The sequence below is a fragment of the Canis aureus genome, chromosome 29 (assembly GCF_053574225.1).
Source record: "Canis aureus isolate CA01 chromosome 29, VMU_Caureus_v.1.0, whole genome shotgun sequence".
In the NCBI taxonomy this organism is placed as follows: domain Eukaryota; kingdom Metazoa; phylum Chordata; class Mammalia; order Carnivora; family Canidae; genus Canis; species Canis aureus.
In genome coordinates, this window is record NC_135639.1 from 30,218,362 (window position 1) to 30,238,644 (window position 20,283).

At 51.9% G+C, this 20,283-nt stretch overlaps 1 protein-coding gene across 5 annotated transcripts in view; it reads left to right on the top strand.

Annotated features, from left to right (window-relative positions):
* CRTAC1 (cartilage acidic protein 1) overlaps positions 1-20,283 on the top strand; it is a 155,946-nt gene that overhangs the window by 107,636 nt on the left and 28,027 nt on the right. For all 5 annotated transcript variants that reach the window (XM_077878076.1, XM_077878077.1, XM_077878080.1 and 2 more), the window contains exons 6-11: positions 534-668; positions 4,096-4,241; positions 7,088-7,224; positions 10,989-11,071; positions 11,912-12,012; positions 12,439-12,607. In XM_077878076.1, coding sequence (XP_077734202.1) covers positions 534-668; positions 4,096-4,241; positions 7,088-7,224; positions 10,989-11,071; positions 11,912-12,012; positions 12,439-12,607 — 771 coding nt within the window. The remainder of the gene's footprint in view (positions 1-533; positions 669-4,095; positions 4,242-7,087; positions 7,225-10,988; positions 11,072-11,911; positions 12,013-12,438; positions 12,608-20,283) is intronic.

Sequence of the window (20,283 nt, forward strand, 5' to 3'; positions counted from 1 at the left end):
TCTCTGATTGATTTATTTCACTCAGCATAATAACCTCCAGTTCCAACCAGATCGATGTAAATGGTAGACATTCATCCTTTCTGATGGCTGAGTAATATTCCATTATATATATATATATATATATATACACATACAATCACATCTTCTTTATCCATTCATCTGTTAAAGTACATCTTGGCTCCTTTGGGCTAGGGGATTATTGTAAATCAGCCTCCAAAGGGAAGGGAAGGACCTGTATGTGGCCTCTGTGTTCCATAGGCCATGGGATTGTTGCTTTGCTTGGGTACAAAGTGGCTGTCTTGCCCTTCACTTTCCTCATCATTGGTGTGATCATCCTCTGCATAAGTTTACAGGTCTGTGAGCCCAGATCTGGGCCCAGAGAAGCATCCAGATGTTAGAATCTCCCCCTACCCTCAAAGCTCTCTGAAGCATCTTCATAGCAGCTTCTTGAAGGCATTGGAGGCACCCCTGTCCTCCTCGCAGGCCTGAGGCTTTGCTTCTACCACTTACTGTGGGTTGATGTCCTCTCTTAGGGGGCCGAGGTGTCAGCGTGGGCCCCATCCTCAGCAGCAGCGCCTCAGACATCTTCTGTGACAACGAGAATGGGCCCAACTTCCTCTTCCACAACCAGGGTGATGGTACCTTCGTGGATGCTGCTGCCAGTGCTGGTGAGTGTGGCCGCTGCCCTGCCCCCTCCAGCATGGCCTCCCCGGACCTTAGGGAGAATGGGACAAGTAATCATGAGCACCATAGAGGGAAACATTGCTTGTCACCTTCAATTCCACATCCCCCAAGGCTCAGGCCACAGGGAATGTTTGCTGCTAGGGAAAGGAGGAGCCTGGAACTCCTGGCCACTATCCATTTTTCAGAAACTAAAATTGGCCCATATTCCTCTGAGTCTTGCTTGCCTCCTCAGCATTAATTTTCCCTCCAAGATGCCTCTTTCCAGTTCCCCTCCCCACATGCACTGTAACCATGATATTCAATCCAGTAACCATTTATTGAGCCCCTGCGAAGTGCCAGGTGGTGCTAAGAGTTGGGGATACTGACCCAAATAAGATTATATCACTCTGCCCCCCCCCACACACATGTACGCACACAGGCATGGACACTCTAGAGGAGAAAACAGATGAGTAAACAAACAACTGGAGTAAGAAGACTAAAATCCACACAAAATAGTATGTCAGGCTCCCAGCCCTGCGCCCCTTCCTCCCTTTGTGCTCATCCCTCATCCGCCTCAGGGCCTTTGCACCTGCCATTCTCTCTACTGGAAATGCCTTTTCCCTTTTCTCTATCTGCAAAAATCCTATCTATCCTTCAACACTCAGTTCTTTGAAGCCTTTTCTGCCTCCCTCTGTGTTACCTGGCAGAGATTTGCACTCTCTCCTCTGCACTCACACTGCTCTTGCATGTACTTCTCGGCCAGGCTTCTACGTTGCTAAAATAATCTATGTCTACAAGGGCTGGGCACTGTACTGTTCATTCTTGACACAACACTTAGCACACAGTGGTCACCCAGTAAATTTTGCTGAAAGGCAAAAGGGACACTTTTTAAAGTTTGTGGAAGTGATCAGCCTGGCCTTCAAGCACTTCTCCCTACCCACTTCCTCCCCACCCTGCCAGTGAAAGGATTGATTTCACCCCTTTCTGGACAGCTTAGGAATGAGCTCAAGCTTTCAGAGGAAGAGGCGAGAGGGGACTAGACACGTAGATCAAAGGTCCTACAAGCTCCAACTAGTGCTGACAGCTAACATCAAATCCCTGAGCAGATGCCAATCCATTCTCTGTGACTGACAAGTCCCTAATCCTGCAACTCTCTGCTCAGGAGTTCCCATTCTGAACCACCCCTCTACTGGTAGCCAGTCAACTCCCCTCTGCCTTTCCCTCTTCTCCTTGTAGGCAAAGCTAGAGCTAGAGGCAGCAGCTCCCCTGGTCTGTCTTCCTACCTGGCATGCACACACACACACCCCATCATGCTATATACTCTGGCAGCAAATTTTCTCATTGCTGAAAAATCATAAAATGAAAGGGAGGTGGTGGTGGAAAAAACCTAGAGGATTTGATAAGGTGTTAAAGAGATGGGAGCAGAGGTGAGCGAACAAGTTGGAGTGGGAGAAGGTATCTGGCGGGAGGAGAGAGGAAAGGTGCTAGGCCCGTAATTGAAAGTCAGAATGATTGCAGGGGTTTAACAAGACATGTCAAGAGGGCATTCATCACCCAAACAGATGCTGCTGTGAAATGCAGCCTGGCACCGATTATTCCCGTGAAAGGGAACCAGCTCCTTGTCAAGGTGCCTCGTAGATAGGAGAGAAATGGGCCAACACAGAAGGCCACCGACATTAGGGCTGGGGAGTTTTGTAGAGAATTAATGGGGTATTAATCCTAGAGGTTAGAGGCTGCCCCCGCTCCTTGGCAAAGCCTCTTCCTCAAGCCTAGGGCTCATTGCATCTTCTCCCCACACCTCCCACCCATTGTCTAGATCCTCCCCTCCCCCAAAAGGATACTCAGCCTCCAAGGTTCACAGAGGGCCCCACCTCCACCTTCCCCTGGCTCCCATTCCCAGGAGCTCTGTGGTCCCCTGGATTCTGTGATCCCCCCTCCATTATATTGTCCTATCGCCCACCATCTCCAAAGGCCTGATGACCAACAGCAGTTTGTCCTCCGAAACAGTCAGCATGGGTATTGAGAACGAGCAGCATCAACCACCTCTCAGCTCCATGCTTGGCTTGAGGGAACATATCTGCCTTACGCAGCCAGGAGGTCAGGCCATCCCTCTGGGCAAAGCCACACCCTGTCCTCCCCCAGGAGCAGCTCAGTGGGCACTGGCAGATGCAGAGACAGTGAGAGCAGATGACGCTGGACACACAGGTTTCTCTTCCCCGAGCTCCCAAGGCATGCTGTGGGTTTCTGTGTTATGCAGTGGCATTTCCTCTGCTGTCACCAATGTCCCCAGGTGCCTTCTGTCAAATTATTTATGTATCTTCATTCATTCAGTATGTACTGAAAACTACCAGGCCACACAGATGCTGCTTGAACACAGGTAAATAAGAAGACAGCTCCTGCCCTCATAGAATGTAAGGTATGGTGGGGAAACTGGACACTAAGCAAACTGCAAAGGAACATAATTGCATCTGTGATCAGCACAGTGGAAGGAAAGAATGAGAGGCTGTCAGGACAAATAACAAAGTCGTTGGGAGGAACTATTTTCATGGGGGTCAGGGAAGGCTTCCCTGAGGAAGTTACATAGTAGCTTAGAGCAAAAGAAAAACAAGGAGCCAGGTAACCAAGAGCCAAGGGAAGAGCATTCCAGGAGCAGAGACAAGCTTGAGCAAAGGCCTAGAAGCCAGAAAGAGCAGGGCTCATTTGAGGAATGACAGGAATACAGGTAGCCAGAGCTTATGAGTAAGGGGGAAGAGGAAGGGGTACTAGGTAAGACTAGATAAGGTGGCTTTGTACTCGGGGCGCCTGGGTGGCTCAGCAGTTGACCAGCTACGTTCGGCTCAGGACGTGATCCCGAGGTCCCTGGATCGAGTCCCGCATCGGGCTCCCTGCATGGAGCCTGCTTCTCCCTCTGCCTCTGTCTCTGCCTCTCTCTGTGTGTGTCTCTCATAAATAAATAGATACAATCTTTAAAAAAACAAAAAAGATGGCCTGGTACTCCCCAGGCAGGAATTTGAATTTGACCCAATAGTACTGGGGAGCCATGGAGAGATTTAAGCAAAAGAGTGATGACCAGCTTACTATATACCCCACTGACAGTTTTGGGGTGGCTGGAGAGGCCTTTGTCCTCCAGAATTTCCATGTCTCCTTCCCCTTCCTAAGCTACCCCAAAACAGAGTGAAAACTGTGTGCTTGCTGGGCAGATGCAGTTGAAGACAGGTGTGGTTCTCTTTGCGACCACATGGCTGTCCCACCTCCTGCCCCCATGGAGAAATTCTGAGCTGACAGCTGCAGCTTGAGACAAAGCTGCTCCAGGATGGCAGGGTCAGCTGGAGGGTCATCCTCCCTATCACCTTCAAAGGAGCTCCAGCAAGGTGAGTGTTTGTAGAGCCTGCAGGGGGCACTGCCCTGAGGGAACCTGCCTTTCCTCCCCAGGTGTGGACGACCCCCACCAGCACGGGCGAGGTGTTGCCCTAGCCGACTTCAATCGTGACGGCAAAGTGGACATCGTCTATGGCAACTGGAATGGCCCCCACCGGCTCTATCTGCAGATGAGTGCCCATGGGAAGGTCCGCTTCCGGGTAAGAAGGGCCCTCTCCCTCCTTCTACCACCCAGCTCTGTGAGTGGCCCTGGCATATCCTGGGGATGCAGCCTGCCTCCCACCAGGGAGGGGCTGAGAAGGGGCTTGCAGCTCTGCAGAGCCTGGAGGCAGGACAGCCACAATAAAGGTAACATCTGGGGGAAGATGGTGGACTCCAGCCTGGGCTTCCATCTCTAGTGCTCAGGGCAGAAAGGGCCAGACAAATGAGGGACAGCAGCTTCCCATGGAGGGGGAAGAGCAGGGCAATGAAGGCTCTGGGAGGTAGACTTCATTCCTGGACTGACAGCATTTTTCCAGGTGGTTCCTGGAAAACCTGATCTTTTCAAGTTTAACTTTACGCTAAGGGTCAGTGAAGAGAGGACTGGGAGAGATTGAAGCTACAGAGCTCCCAACAGTTGCCCCCTAAGGACAAATGGCAGGTGGTGGACAAGATGACCTCAAAACCCTTATGTGTCCTGTCCCTGAGCTGTCAATAGACTGCAAGGCAAGAATTCTTCAAAGGGGCTGTTTGGTGACAGGAATAGAGGTACCACCACCACCCCTGTGATGAGCTAGAGTTTGGAGCTTTTTCAGGGAGCTCTCATAGGATGGTTGATACTGATCTCAGGGAGTCTGAGTGGTTCTGGAGGTACCTAGGTCTTGCCAAAACCCCCTGCAGGAGTGAGAATTTGCCTGATGCCTGATGCCCCAGTGGAGTCTCTGGGAACTTTCTGTCTGGGTCACCACCACCAGCTCTCTTCCTTCTGGGATGCCAGCCTGGGGATGCTTAGGCCCAGCTGCTCCCTCCCTGGAGACCCAGGCTCTCTGGTTGAAAAGGAGGCATGCCCTAAACTAAAGCAGTTGATTCTGGGATCCTGGATGATTTTCACCTTTATTCAGCTTTTTTTGTTATTTTAAGATTTATTTATTTTAGAGAGAGAGAGAGAGCACACACAAGTGGGGAGGAGGGGCAGAGGTAAAGAATACTCAAGCAGACTCCCCACTGAGGTGGAACTGGACGTGGAGCTCAATGTGGGGCTCAACCCCACAACCCATAAGATCACAACCTAAGCCAAAGCCAAGAGTTGAACACTCAACTGACTGAGCCACCCAGGCACCCCCAGCTTTTTGTTCTAACCCAGGTTCTAACCAGGGGTGATTTTCTCCTTCAGGACATTTGACAGTGTCTGGGGACATTCTCGATTGTCATGAATGGGATTAGGGTGCTACTGACACCTAGTGGCTTCTAGTGGGTAGAGGCCAGAGATGTTGCTGAAAGTCCTATAATCCACAGGACAGACCCCTAGCAAAGAATGATCCAGGCCCAAACATCGGTGTGCTGTGGTTGAGGAACACTGCCAAGCCTTCTGGTGGCCCCTCCCCAGAGCTCACAGGAGCAATAATAATGATAACAGACGCCCCATTTATCAGGTGCCTTCCATGTGCCAGGAACTGTGCTAAACGCTTTACATACATTATCTTAGAAGCCCGGGTGTCCAGTGGGGCAACCCCAAGGGGGCTATGTAGGTTTCCATTTTTATAGGATCAATAGAATAATAATGAACTAGAGATCCTGAGGTCTTTCTCTCCAGCTCTTAAGACCCTGCTCAGCCTATGGCCAACTGGCCATCCTCTTAATCAGCCTCATTACTGCGCTGATGGGGACAACCTCCCTCCTGGCCTCCCCAGAACAGGCAGCTTGCAGCTGTCCCAGGCAGGCTCATTCCTGCAGCTGATGGAGGGGGTGCCTGCAGTAAGAGGCCAAGGAGCTGGGCCAGGCCAGGGGGCGGAGGGGCCCTCCCAGAAACACTGACTGTCCCTTCCCAGCCCTTTCCATGTGGGCCCTGAGATTTAGACAGGCTGTCAGAATCTTTAAGAGATAAAGCCATCCATAATATATATTCTTATAAACAAAAGGCTGCTCTCCACACCTTTTATTCTATTTCAAGGGAGGTCCCCACAGCTGAGACCCTTTGCCAGGTCCCCCTTTGAGGTCCAAGTTGGGTTCTCCTGGGCCTAGGGTCTCCCTGTGAACCATGGACAGGTGTATCTGATACTGCAAACCCCCAAAGCAAGGGTCAAAAAAATCAAAATACTTCCAAGAAGAAACATAACAGCAAAAACACAGCTAAAAACCACCTCTGCTGCCTTCCACAAGACTGAGAGTGTGAGCAGGGCCAGGACGGATTGCCAGGGATCTATTTCATGCCCACTGCCTGCCAAGCATTTTACATGCAGTCCTCACAGCCTGGGCCACTATTCCTAGCCCCAGGTTACTGATGAAGAAAGTGAGACCAGAGAGGCCAATAACTTGCCTAAGATCACACAGCTAAGTCAGCAGAGAAGCCTGGATTCAAATACACAGCCCTTTCCAGTGCCCCACACACAGACCTGCTTCTGACTCTCTGAAAAGGGGGAAGGACATAGCATCTTGAGTCTGAAGCCCTGGCTACTGCCCCGTCATTAGCTATAACCATGGTTGTCTCCCCTCTTTCCCCTAGGACATGATCACCTCACTTGTAAAATGGGAATGCTAATGTCTGCCCTGCCTCAAGTGCCTGATGGGAGGGCTACATATGAGCCTGACCAGTAAAGCACCTGGCTGTTGCCTGGTGTGAATTGGGACCATCCCTCTCACCTCTTTGTCCTCCTACAAGCAGCCCGAGGTCTGTGTGGTCCTGAGTGCAGCCACTGCAGGTCCCATCCAGGGGAGGTGAGAGAGGAGGTGTTAGGTCGACCATCTCTTCTCTTGGATTGCATACACACACGTGTGGGGAGTCGACCTCCCTCATCCCACACACACACCTCTGTCTGCTGACCTGCACCCTCTCCCCCCTGCACCCCAGGACATCGCCTCGCCCAAGTTCTCCATGCCATCCCCTGTCCGCACAGTCATTGCCGCCGACTTTGACAATGACCAGGAGCTGGAGATCTTCTTCAACAACTTTGCCCACCGCAGCTCCTCAGCCAACCGCCTCTTCCGGTAGGTGCTTCAGCCTGGCCAGTAGCCTCTCACCCTCGCCAGCTGGGAGCTGGGGAGGAAGGTGTAGAACTCAGAGGAGAGCTCCCAGGGCTGAGATGCAGGAAGGTCCCCTGATGAAGGAACAGAAAGGAGGGAAGGAGGGACTGAATGAGAGGCTGTGGAATGGAGGACAGATCCTGGGCAGGAAGCCAGCCTCCTGCTGTTGGGGGGGAAATGGGCAGAGGGACACGGCCCAAAGTGTGCCCAGAAGCCATACTCTATAGGAGATAAATCCACACTACCATAAAAAGGAGTTACAGAGTCAAATTTGTTTCGGTGCCCATAGGGTAAGCAAAGACAGGCAGGTTTACTGGCTGCAGGACTTCTCAGAGCCTTTAACATGACCATGAGTGTTTTTACTTTCTGAAAGGTGGCTGGAGTATTCTAAATAGGTTTGACCACAGGACACCTCTTTCAAAGATTTTCCTCTTGGGACTGGTGCTCTGCAAAACATCCCTTGGGAAATGCTGGATGCGATGATTAATGGTAGATAAGGAAAAGAGTGACCGAATGGAAGGGATCTGCAAGCATCTGCGTCTGGGGAGGAAAGGTTGGATGTTGGGAGGCAATACTTCTCTAAGAGGGGCCCAGGGACCACTGGCATCAGAATCACCCGAAGTGCTTATTTAAAGTACAGAATCCCAGGGCCCACCCAGATCTCCTAAATCAGAATCTCCAGGAGTGAGGCCCAGGATTCTCTATTTTTAACAAGTACACTGGGCATCAGGTGATTCTTATCACACGAAAGTTTGAGAACTGCCGTTGGAGAACCTCAGGACCCATGTGGCCTGAGACAGCCCTGTTCCTGGCCTAAAACATGCTACTGGGGCTCAGGAGCAGGTGGGGAGAGGAGGCAGGTGGGGTACGGGGCCTTGGCTTCAAGAAATAGGCTCCATCACCTGCTCGGCTCCCCAAGGCCCCCACCCTGAACCCCAGGGGGGCCCCAACTATTAATAAAAGGCAAGAGCTGTGACTAAGCATGTTTTAAAATATAATTATTAACAAAGCATCAATCCTGACTGGATGTAATCACCCCCTGAAGGCACTAGATTTACTAATTAGGTGCCTTGCAAAAAGCTTATTCACAACTTCCAGATTAATTGCGGAAGATCAATTGCTCGTTAACAGAGACACTGCTTTCCTTCTCTGGCTAATAAAGTGTCACTCGCCAGGGCCCCTGAGCATGAGGGAGTCTAGTGCTCTCATAACTGTGGCCGAGAACCCAGGCGCCACCCGTGTCCACCTGCCCATGGGGCTCTAAAACATGGCCCAGCCCCCCTCTGGCCACCCCAAGGGAGGGCCGGCCCAGGGCTGCCATGGACCAGGACAGGGTCACCACAGAGTGGCCCCACGGGTTAGCAGGTTTACCTCCAGGCAGCAGCAGTGGACGCCACTACTGAGGTACATGGCCGTGCTCCAGGTCCCGGTGGCAGATGGCTGGGTCCTGAGCACACAGCCGAGAGTGAGGGGCTACAGCTGGAGCCACCACTCAGCTGGCAACTCTAGAAGTTCGGTCCCAACTTGTCTCTGTCACTGAATGGAACACGGCAGGCTCCTTGTAGGAGATACTGGGGACTCAAAGCCACAGTGTGCTTGAGCCTGCAATCTTTCAGTGAAGAGTAGGGTAACCAGGGGACTCATCACCCAAACCAGATGCTTAGTGAGAGTGAGGGGTCCTGTTAATGATGGCGGGACAGCCGGCATACAGGGTCGCTCCCAGGCCAGCCAGGATACGCAGGGTCACACCACTGACACATTGACACATGCCTCTGATCTGTTCTCGCCTCTTACCCCCTCTGCCGCTCCTCATCTGTCACTCTGAAGGGGCTTCCTGCACCTGCCTTCCGTAGGTGTCACCCACCCCTGCCCCCCTCTAGTCCTGCAGCCGAGCTGTTGAAAATGGAAATCTGGCTGTAGCCCTCTTCCTCTTGAAACCTTTGGAAGCTCCCCACTGCCCTCTCTCGGACGCATCCCGGCTGTGTCCTAGCCTCCACACACTTTCCACTTCCCCATTTGTGGCTGAGCTCTAGACTCCACCAGCTTTGCTCAGCTCTGGGCCAACCAGGTCGGACCCTCAGAATGCCCGCCCCCTCTGCCTCTTCTTCCTCCTTCTTGGTCCGAGTGACCATACTCACTCATCTTTCTGGTCTCAGCTTAGTTGAGCCTTCCTCCAGGAAGCCTGGGCGAGCTTGCCCAGCTCTGCCCTCCCCAGCCCCTCTCCCTGTGGTCCTTCAGCACTCTGCAGGAGATTCTCTGTCGTCAGGGACCCTAAACTCCATCCTCCCTGATGCACATCGTGGCCACAGGGCCCCGCGCAGTGGATGGCACACAGAGGTCACTGCAGGTGAATTTGTTCAGCCAATACATAGACGCAGGGCAACTGCTGGGCTTTATCCTTAGGAACCCTTAACTGCATTGTCACCTGAGCCCAGGGATGTCTCTGCCCAACTGTGGAAGAATCTGTGGGACACAGGTGGTCGAAGGGACTGTGGTTGTTGGCAGGCTGAGGTATACAGACCTCTAGCAGGGATGCACATGCCCCAGGGCAACAGGCACGCTGTCCTCTGCCCAACTACACCCATGGATGTGCAGCACAGATGCCTCAGGCGGACAGAGGGACAGAGGGACAGAGGGCTCTCCCAGGGCCAGGGCCGCTGCTCAGCTCTGCAGACGCCCTGCAGTTCAGCCTGCACTCTACCCTCTCCACACCACAGGCTCCAGCTCAGGGGACTCCTGCCAGCTCCTGAAATCACTGGCCACATCTCAGCCCTCTGGTGACTCTCTGTGACCTGAGCAGACAAAAGCCACCTGCAGTGTTGAGGGGAGGGCGATCAGATCCCTCCCTGCCCTCCGTCTCCCCCAGCATTGCTCCACACAGCCAGGCCATGAGAATCTAATGAGTGAGAAAAATCGGAGGAAAGCTCACCACCATCATCAGCATTCAGCTCGGCGTGGAGAAAGAGCAGGACATTCGCAGTGGGCTTTTCTGAAGCAAATATTACCTTGGTTCAGAGTTTAAAATAGACAGAGCCCCTGCAGCCCAAAGGGACCCCTTTCTTCCCTTTTTGCTGCTGGACTTCATCCACGCATCCCACGGGCATGTGCTTGGAGCTTCCTGCGAGCCGCGCACTGTGTTAGGTGCCGTGGGAAATGCAAGAATGAGTAACACGTGAGTAACACGTGGTCCCGGCCTGCCGCAAACGAGCTCACAGTCTAACTGGGGAGATAAGGTGCATTCGTCCGAGCTTTAAAGCAAGGCAGAAAGTGATAACGGCTGAGCAGGAAGGCACTGCTTCCAGCAGGATGATCAGGGAGGACTCGGAGGAGGTGGCCTTTGAGTGGTTTGAATCCCGGGCACATCCAGAACTCAGAAACCCAGGGCCACTTGAAGGAAAGCGAAGGTCAGTTGAAGGTAGCTGCGTCCCTGCCTCTTCTCCATCCATCAACTGCCCTTCCCCCGGCTGTCTATAATTCATCCATTAGAGAAAGAAAAATCAATATTTACCAACGTAAATTAAAACCCAAGAAGGGAACAGGCAGGGTGTAGGCAGCCTCTGGAAGCAGAGAGTGGCTCCGTAGGCGTCCGGGTGGTGGCCGATGCACAGTGGGGCCTGGGGATGCTCAGGGAACAGAGACTGGAACGAGTGGTTCTCTGCATCCAGGGGGCCCGCAGGGGCCTCGCCAGCATGTGACTCATCTGACAACGACTGTCTCCTCTCCTGCAGTGTCATCCGCAGAGAACATGGAGACCCCCTCATCGAGGAGCTCAACCCTGGTGATGCCTTGGAGCCTGAGGGCCGGGGCACAGGTGAGGACACCTGAAGGCTCAGGCCTGCACTCCTCTGGCTCAGCTCTGTCCATGCACAGGATGAGGGCAAGAGGGATGGGGCAGCCAGTCCCACAGCGCGGGACCCCTCCTTCCCCGCCACTCTGAAGACTGACACCCTAAGGCAGGGGTGAGAATCTGGGAGTGCCAGGCTGGAAGTAAAGGAGGCAATGGTCCCCTCTTCCAGGTTCAGAGCTGGGGGCGGGACTCTGGAAATCCGTGGGCAGTAGCTTCTCTGGTGCCAGGTGGGGATTGAAAAGAGAGGCTGGGGGGTGTTCTGCACTCTGACCCTTCCCCTCTTGGCATTCAGCCTGGTGTCCAAGAAAGAGCCCTGGATCAGGAGTCCCAAGCCCCCATCCTGCCATTGCCTCATTTGTGATCGTGGAAGGGTTGCTTCAGCTTCTGAGTCTTGTTCTGCACACCCACAGAAGGGATCATTACATGTGCCCTCCTCACCTCTCTGTGTTGTAGTGAGGACCGAAAGGAGACCATGAATGTGCAAACATGACATATTGACAAAACTGCAAATGCAAACGGCATGTGTATATCAGAAAGGAGTCCTCATGGTCTGAATGATTTGCACCCACTCTGTCCATGCAAAAGTCCAGGGAAAGGAAAGGGAGCCCCCCTTCCTGACTTCCTGCCATGAACCGGCTCTGGGAAAGCAGAGGAGATGGGCTTCCCCCTTGTCTTCCTGCCCCAGCACTGTGCTCTCTGCCTCCCACCCCAGGGCACGGGTGCCAGGACATGGCCCTGGTTGGGAGCCCCTCTTCCTCTTGGATCTCCTGGCTGATGGCCAGAGTGAAATCCGCCTTGTTGCAGGGGGTGTGGTGACAGACTTCGATGGAGACGGGATGTTGGACCTCATCTTGTCCCACGGGGAGTCCATGGCTCAGCCGCTGTCCGTCTTCCGGGGGAACCAGGTGTGCACAGACACCCCAGCCCCATGTGCTCCCCTGGATCTAAAGTGGATGGAGGTCGGAGGTACCTGGGATGCTTGCTTGTCCAGCGTGGTGGGAAATAGAAACCCAGGAAATAAATCACAGTCACACAGTAAACCTCCAGGAAGGGCTGCTCCTGGGAGAAGCCCTTTGCCCCTCTGCCTTCCACTGGCACTTCTGCTCCAAAAACTGTTTTTCCTGAGTCTTTTGTTGGCTTTTCCTTCATGTTTCCAGTGCCTCTCTTTCCAAATGTCAGCCAGTCTGTCTGCCCTGTTCACCTTCCTCCTCTCTTCCCTCTGCCCCTCTCTACCTCTCTCCCTGCTCCCCCTGCCCACCCTCCCTGCCTTCCCCCATCCCTGCTCCCCCTGCCCATCCCCCATATTCACCCGCCTTCTTCCCTCCCTGCAGGGCTTCAGCAATAACTGGCTGCGCGTGGTGCCTCGGACCCAGTTTGGGGCCTTTGCCAGGGGAGCTAAAGTCGTGCTCTACACCAAGAGGAGTGGGGCCCACCTGAGGATCATTGACGGGGGTTCGGGCTACCTGTGTGAGATGGAGCCCGTGGCACACTTTGGCTTAGGTGAGTCAGGGCTGAGGGCGGGGCAGGCAATGAGCTGTTGTGCCCAGACAGTGGGTTCCTGTAAACGCATCCAGAAGCCTGCTCACTAACAGAGGACTGCCAGGTGCATGGTACTTCCAGATCCCATGACAGCCTTGGCAGACACAGCCATACAGGCAACCCCACTCTGAAATGAGCCTGAGCTCCAAAGGGTGGTTTCCTTGCCTGTGCCTCACAGGGGCCCCCAACTGTGGTCCTCTGTTGAATTCATTCACCTTGGGGTCCGGGTATTTAATCCTCATGTCCAAAACTGAGGCCTTGTTCAAACACTGGCCTGAACCAGATTTGTCCAAATCAACTGTTTTCCTGGCCTCTTGGAGCCAGCTTGGTGATTAAAGCCTCAGCAAACCGCTGGTGCCTTCCCTTAACTAGAAGGCTTAGAGAAGCCTCGCATTCTGCGAGGGAGGGTGATCACCTGCAAGGGGGTGAAAATTGGTTCCTGTCTAGGAGAGGGGAAGCAAGAAAACCCTACTCTTTATGTGTATAAAGGGACAGATATACAGACCGCACATAAACAGCTATCCGGTATATCTGTGGTATGCATGAACTATCACTACACACCTATCAGAACAGCTTTAAAAAAAAAATAGTGATAACAACACATGCCAGCGAGGATGCGGAGAAATTCACTCTCCCATGCGTTGTCAGTGGGAATGTGACATGGTACAGCAACTCTGCAAAATAGTTTAGTGGTTTCTTTAAAAAGAAAAAAGCCAAACACACAGCTACTATAAGACCCAGCAATTGCACTCCAAGGTATTTGTCCCAGATGAATGAAAACGTATGTTTTAATTAAAATGAAACTTATGTTTTCATAAAATCTATACAAGATCGCTCATGATAGCTTTACCAGCAGTTACCCAGACTGGAAACACCCGGGATGTAATAGGTTACTGGTTCAACAAACCGTTGTCCTCCACCCCATGGAATATTACTCAGCAATAAAAAGGAGTGAACTGTTGATACACATAGCAACTTGAATAGCTCTCAAGGGCATTATGGGGAATCGGGGAGAGGCCAATCTCATAAAGTCACATACTGTTGATTCCATTTATGTAATATTCTTGAAATGGTAAAATTACAGAGACAGAAAATAGAGATGTGGTTGCCAGGGTTGGATATGACCATAAGTCCTCAGAGAGGACTCTGGGGTCATGAAGCAGTCCTGTATCTGGATTGTGATGGTTGCACAAATCCACCTATGTGATAAAATGACATAAAACTATACACACGCGCACATGCATGTATGCGTGCATACACGTAGGCACGGTACTGATGTCAATTTCCTGGTTCTGGCATCATGCTAAAGTGGTGTCAGCTCTAACCATTGAGGGAAACTGGATGAAAGGTACACAGAGCCTTTCTGTATGATCTTTGCAACTTCCTGTGAATCTAGGATTATTTCAACATCAAACTTTTTTGTTTTGTTTTGTTTTTTTTAAAGATTACTTATTTATTGATTCATGAGAGACACAAAGAGAGAAGCAGAGACATAGGCAGAGGGAGAAGCAGGCTCCCTGTGGGAAGCCTGATACAGGACTCGATCCCAGAACCCCAGGATCATGACCCAAGCCGAAGACAGACAATCACTGAGCCACCCAGCTGCCCCAACATCAAACATTTCTAAAGAAACGCATTGGGGAGGAAATTAGGAAGGAGAAATGTCTGAAAAGCCTTCTTGAGAGGAGGGGCAATCCTGGGAAAAATGTGGAGGAGCCAAGAGAGGCTTTACTAAAACACAGTGGTTAAAAAAGCATTTGAGTCAAATATACCCAGGCTCAAAATCAGACACCCTCCCCCATGTGCTAGCACCTCATGGGGTGATATATTAACATCAAAAGAATAGGCAATATGCTCTGAAGTTAATATATATGTATGTGTTAATATTACACACACATCATATGGGCAAAGAAAAAAACTGAAAGAAAATGCAGGAAGTATGAACAGCGATTCTAGGGGCAGGATTAACATAGTAACTCCCACTCATTCAGGTGGCACTTTGCTTCATTTCATGCTCATGACCCACCACCCCCCAACCCCCTTGTGAAATGGGCATTACTTATCCCCATTTTACGAATGGGAAAACTGAAGATCACAGCAGTTAAGAAACCCACCAAGGTCACATGATATAGATCAGTGGCAGAGCTGACATTCAAATCCGGACCTATGTGATTTTTATTTTCTTCCATATGTTCTGTGTGTGTTCCAGTTTTCATAGGAACACATAATATTTATGCAGTCTGAAAAAGAAGCATAAATGTTTAGGGGACCCAGAGCCTGGTTATATAAGCATGTTCTTGAGCTGTTTCACCCTGGATGGGTCAGCTGGCAGTTGAAGCATTTGTCACTTTTACAGTAGCCATTTGCTATGCTGGCCAAGTACAAGATGACCTTTGTTTGTTTTGGTTTTGTTTTAAGATTTTATTGGGTAGCCCCAGTGGCCCAGCGGTTTAGCACCACCTTCAGCTGGGGCGTGATCCTGGAGTCCTGGGATCAAGTCTCACATCAGGCTCCCTGCATGGAGCCTGCTTCTCCCTCTGCCTGTGTCTCTGCCTCTCTCTCTGTGTCTGTCATGAATAAATCAAATCCTAAAAAAAAAAATTTATTCGTGAGAAACAGAGAGAGAGTGGCAGAGACATAGGCAGAGTGAGAAGCAGGCTCCCTGCAGGGAGCCCAATGTGGGACTCGATCTTGGGACCCTGGGATCATGCCCTGAGCTGAAGGCAGATGCTCAACTGCTGAGCCACCTAGGCATCCCACGAGATGACCTTTTTTTTTATTCATGAGAGAGAGAGGCAGAGGGAGAAGCAGGCTCCACGCAGGGAGCCCAACGTGGGACTTGATCCCAGGACTCCAGGATCACACCCTGGGCCAAAGGCAGGTGCTAAACCGCTGAGCCACCCGGGAATCCCCGATGACTTTTGAATATATAGTTCTCTCTCACAAAATAGCAGTAGCCGACAGTCATCAAGCGCTTAGTGTGTGCCAGGCACTGGGCTCAACCTCTGCAAAAGATACACATTCAGTTCTTACCACAACATGATAAATCATAACCCCATTACACAGGTCAAAAAACTGAGGCTCCAGCTAAGTAATCTGCCCCAAATCCCACCTCCAGAAAGTAGAGGGGTTGGATTTAGACCCCACTCCTTGGACACCACTGAGTTCTTGACCACTGTGACTTGACAGCTTGACCTCCCATAGCTCTGTGAAGAGCCCCCAAGGCCCTCCTGCTCTGACTCTTTATTCCTGGATATCCACGTCTCCTCAGTTACCACGTGATCCATGCGAGGCTATATGATCACCAGAGTAACTACCATGGTATCATAGGTGAGATGTTTTTCCAGGTATCTGGCTGGATATCAACTCCCACCCTGTTGTATAGATAAGGAAATTGAGGTTCCACATAGCAATGTAAGGACGGGACTGGAGCTGAGGTTCTCCTTCCTCACATCCCGTGGGCTGCCTGTGCTCTTTTAAGACATGCTCATGGGCTTCATTGGGTCTCCTCTCTGGCCAGAATCTGCCCCTGCCAAGAGAACAGACCTACTTTTTCAACTGGGCAAGCCTCAGCCAGGTCATTTGGTGGGATCGCAGGGAGCCAAGAGCCTCCGCGCCTCTCCGCAACTGTCTGCCTCCCATACTCAGGGTTATAGATGCTGCACCTAGTTGGGAGCCGCTCCTGACTGCCAATCCTTGATATTTTGCGATGCCAGGGGATTTGTTCTACCTCTGAACTCTGGCTCAAACTGCTCCACGGGTCCCCCTGTAGGCTCCTCTCCATTGCCAGGATCCACTCCCAGAGAGCCACTGAAGGAAAGCTGCTCTTGGGGACTGGTCCCTGTGGGTCAGCCCTGGGCCTGGCAGGGAGACTCCTCGAGGCAGCTGAGCGGGCAGCAGGGCCAGAGGCAGGGGCACAGCCAGGAGCAGGTGGGCTCCATCCCTACAGCTCCGAGGCCCCAATCCAGGTCTCCTTCATGAATCCAGCATAGCGCAAGCCTTCCTGATTGATGGAGGGGACAGCGGTGGGGTAGGAAGAAGAGGAGCCAAGAGAGAAGGCCACTTGAAAGGAAAGGTTGAGGAAACAGAGAGGATGAGCGAACACAGGCAGACAGGGAGCTTGGGAAACCAAGAGATGCAGAGAGACAGGGGAAAGAGACAGATGAGACAAAGAAGAAATACTTCCTGCCCTCCAGGCTCACAGTGAAAGAGGCAGCTGGACACAGGGATTCCGGTGCAAGACAGATCTGGATGCACCACCACTCTGGCCGGACCAGCACGGGAGGAATTAGTTCTGCTTTCCCAAGGACATGGGCCTAGTGTCAGGTCTAGCCAGATGGTAGGAATTTAGAAGGCATGCAGGGTAGCAGAAGAGAGCATTCCAGGGGCTAGCCTGGCTTGAACAAAGGCCCAAAGGTGGAGTGTTCTGTGTGCCCACACAACTGCAATGATCCACTAGAAGCAGAGCCTGAAGAGGGAGGCAAAAGCCAAACTGTGGGGGGAGCCAAGAGCCAGGCTGGAGGGGGACAACAGATAGGAGGGGGGGTCAAAGCCAGGTGATGCTATGTGAGAGCAGGACTGCCAGGAGCCCGGGAGCTGTTAGCGGGGGTGGTGGCCTCCACCTGGAGCCCTGCAGGAAGAGCAGTGCTTGCAAACATTCTTAGAAGGATTTAATTTTTTTCCTGATTGTAAGAATAATGCATATCGATACAGGAAAATTAGAAATTATAACATCGTTAAAAAGAAAGGAAAGATAACCCATAATCTCATCACTGTTTTGAAGATTGAGAGTAAACATTTCTCCCTTCACCCTCTCCCAGTACCATTTGATTCATTTAGTCAACACTTATTTACTGAGCACCTACTATGTGCCAAACACTAGGGAGACAAAGATCCTCGCCGTGGGTGACCTTATATCCTAGTGGAAATAGCAGAAACATAAAATATATAATAAACATAATAACTAGGTAAATACATAAAATATTAGAAGATATTAAGTGCTATGAAAAAAAAGAAATGCAGAAGGGTAGGGGTATCGGGAATGTGGAGAAGAAGGTAAGGAACAGTGGTCAGGACGGTCTGCTCCCACTTCCGTGCTTTCTGATAGGTTTTTATTGCATGCAGTGTGCATGGGAGCGTGTTTATAGATAAATATTCCTCGGGAGGTTTTTTTTTTAACGAAAATGATTATAGTCTTCCTATTACTCCCAAACTTGCTTTTATTTCCCCCTCTTAACAATATAACGAGACATCGTTCCAAGTGCGCACATCCCTCCTCTGCTTTCCTTCAGTGCTACACGGTATTTCATTGTGTGGCGGCACTGTCATTTATTGAGCAAGTCTCCTATTGACAGACAGTTCGATGGTTTCCAGTCCTGAGCGGTTTGTTTTGTGGCGCTTGGGGTGAGAAGGCACATGTGCAGAACACGAATGCAAGGAAGGCCTGCCTTGTTGTTCTGAATTCCTGAGCCACAGATGTGGGGCCGTGACTGTGCCGGGAGCCAGAGGTCTCTGGAGGGAAGAGGGCCCAAAAAAGCCCGCCTCCAGCACTCACGGTGCTCCCACTCACCCCAACAGACCCCGCTCCCCTCCTCCCTCTGTGAATCATCCCTGTGTCCCCTGGACTCTGCAGCAGGGTGTGGTGAGAGTGTTCTCCATGGACCCGTACATAGGTGTGCACCTGCACCCCTCCAGCAGCTGCCTCCTCAGCATGCACATGTCCCACTCATCTCTGCACTCAGCCTTGGTCAGAGCACTAGCTTCTCAGACCCTCCTGTGTTCTCCTGACTCCCAAGGGTCTGGGCTGCATTGCACCACGCAATAAAAATTCAGGGACCTCGCTGGATGGCTGTTTCATTCTCTGGAATTCCCAGAGGGGCCACTGTGCTGTGCAGAGTGCCCTCAGTCTGTCCCGAGGAACTGTCCCTCCTAGGGCAGTGTCAGCTACCCCCCTACCTACCCCTGCTCTGGCCTTGTTGCAGCCCTCCTGTGCACCCCGCCCTGGCCTTTCCCTGCTCCTTCTGGAGCAGATGGCCAGCTGGGCTCATAAACAAGCATTTCTCTCTCTCATAAAGAAGCATTTCTCCACCCTGGAGCACACTGGTTGCTCTGAACTTGCATCCTGGCCCCCACGCACCCACCCGACGTATCCCACACCCTGAACTCTCCAGTTCCTGCTTTACGGAGGGCTGAGGCAGCTGAGCCAAACCCAGAAAGTGAAAACAAGCACCCACAATCTACTTTGCCCTGCCAACCCCCCATGGGGGGCTCACCCACTGGCCAGCCCACCCCAAGCATTGATGGCATCCCTGACACACACGCGTACACACACAGGCACCCCACCTTCCTTTAAGCTAATTGTTTGCAAGTGACTCACAGCTGCCTCCCAGCCTGCTGGTGCTCATTTAGGGAAGGAAAATTCAGTGGCCCACATAAAAGTTGCTTTATTAAAGTGCAAAAATATTCCACCAACTGTATTCCCACCATCTGTTTTGCTGGTAATTCTTCTGAAAAGCGCAATTCTCTGTGCCTCTTTGGCCTTTGGCCTTTAAAAGCTGCGGGGGGTGGGGGTGACTCTGCTGCTCTTGACCTCTCAGCTGTGCTGGCTAATGGGGCCCCCTCTGTGCGCAGCCCCACTGCCTGACACATAGGCCTGGCAGACAGACGGCTCATAAACGCTGCACTGTAGGCCCTCACGCAGTGCCTGGAAAGGCCTGAGACGTCTGGGGACTTGAGAGGGAACAGCCGAGCCTGGGGACAGGAGCCTGGGCTCCCGTCCTAGCTCAGACACCTGCAAGTCACTTCCCCTTGCCAATGTCTACACCTGGAGAGTGGGGATAGACCACCCACGTCGCAGGGTAGTCAGGAGGATTCAGATCAGCCTCACACATGAAGGCGCCAAAGTCCGTCCACAGCCCCCACCCCTGCCTAATACATATTCTTTTTTTTTTCCTAATACATATTCTTATGCTCAGCTTCCCCCACTTTGAACCTCTCCCTGAGCTTCCAATGCACGTGACCTTCCTTTGCCTTGCCGAACCATCTGCCTGGACTGATCCTTCCCTGCCTCACAAACTCCTACTCCTCCTGCAACACCCAAATAAAATGACTTTTAACACCCGCCTCTCTCACCAAGTGGCCCCAATGCTATGGCTGCATGTTCCCAGTTTATTATAATAATCACTATCTTCATTGCCCGCTCCTACAGGAGGGGCCCGGGTTCATCTGCTCTGGCTAAATCCCAGATCCCAGCATGATGCTTGGCCTGTGGTGGGGCTGGGCATGGAGGTGAAGTGAGCAGTAGAACAAAGGCAAAGCAGAAATGGGCTTTAGGGTCAGATGTCCCTAGCTGGGCAACTGTGGGCCATTTACATCACCTCCCCAGGCCTGAGCCCTTCTATCTCTAAAATGGAGATTGTAAATCTAGTACCCTCCCCGTGGTGCTGCCGAGAGGATCCAGTGCTAACACTGAGGACACCTGGTACAGTTTGGGGTACATATTCTCCAGCATTATTGCCAGTAAATGAAGGTACTTTGAGAACTACAGGGTGCCCCTCGTGCCTAAGAGATGATGGAGATAGGGACGCCAAGGGGACAGTCAGCCGGGGCAGGGCTCACATTGCAAGGAAGAAGGCCTA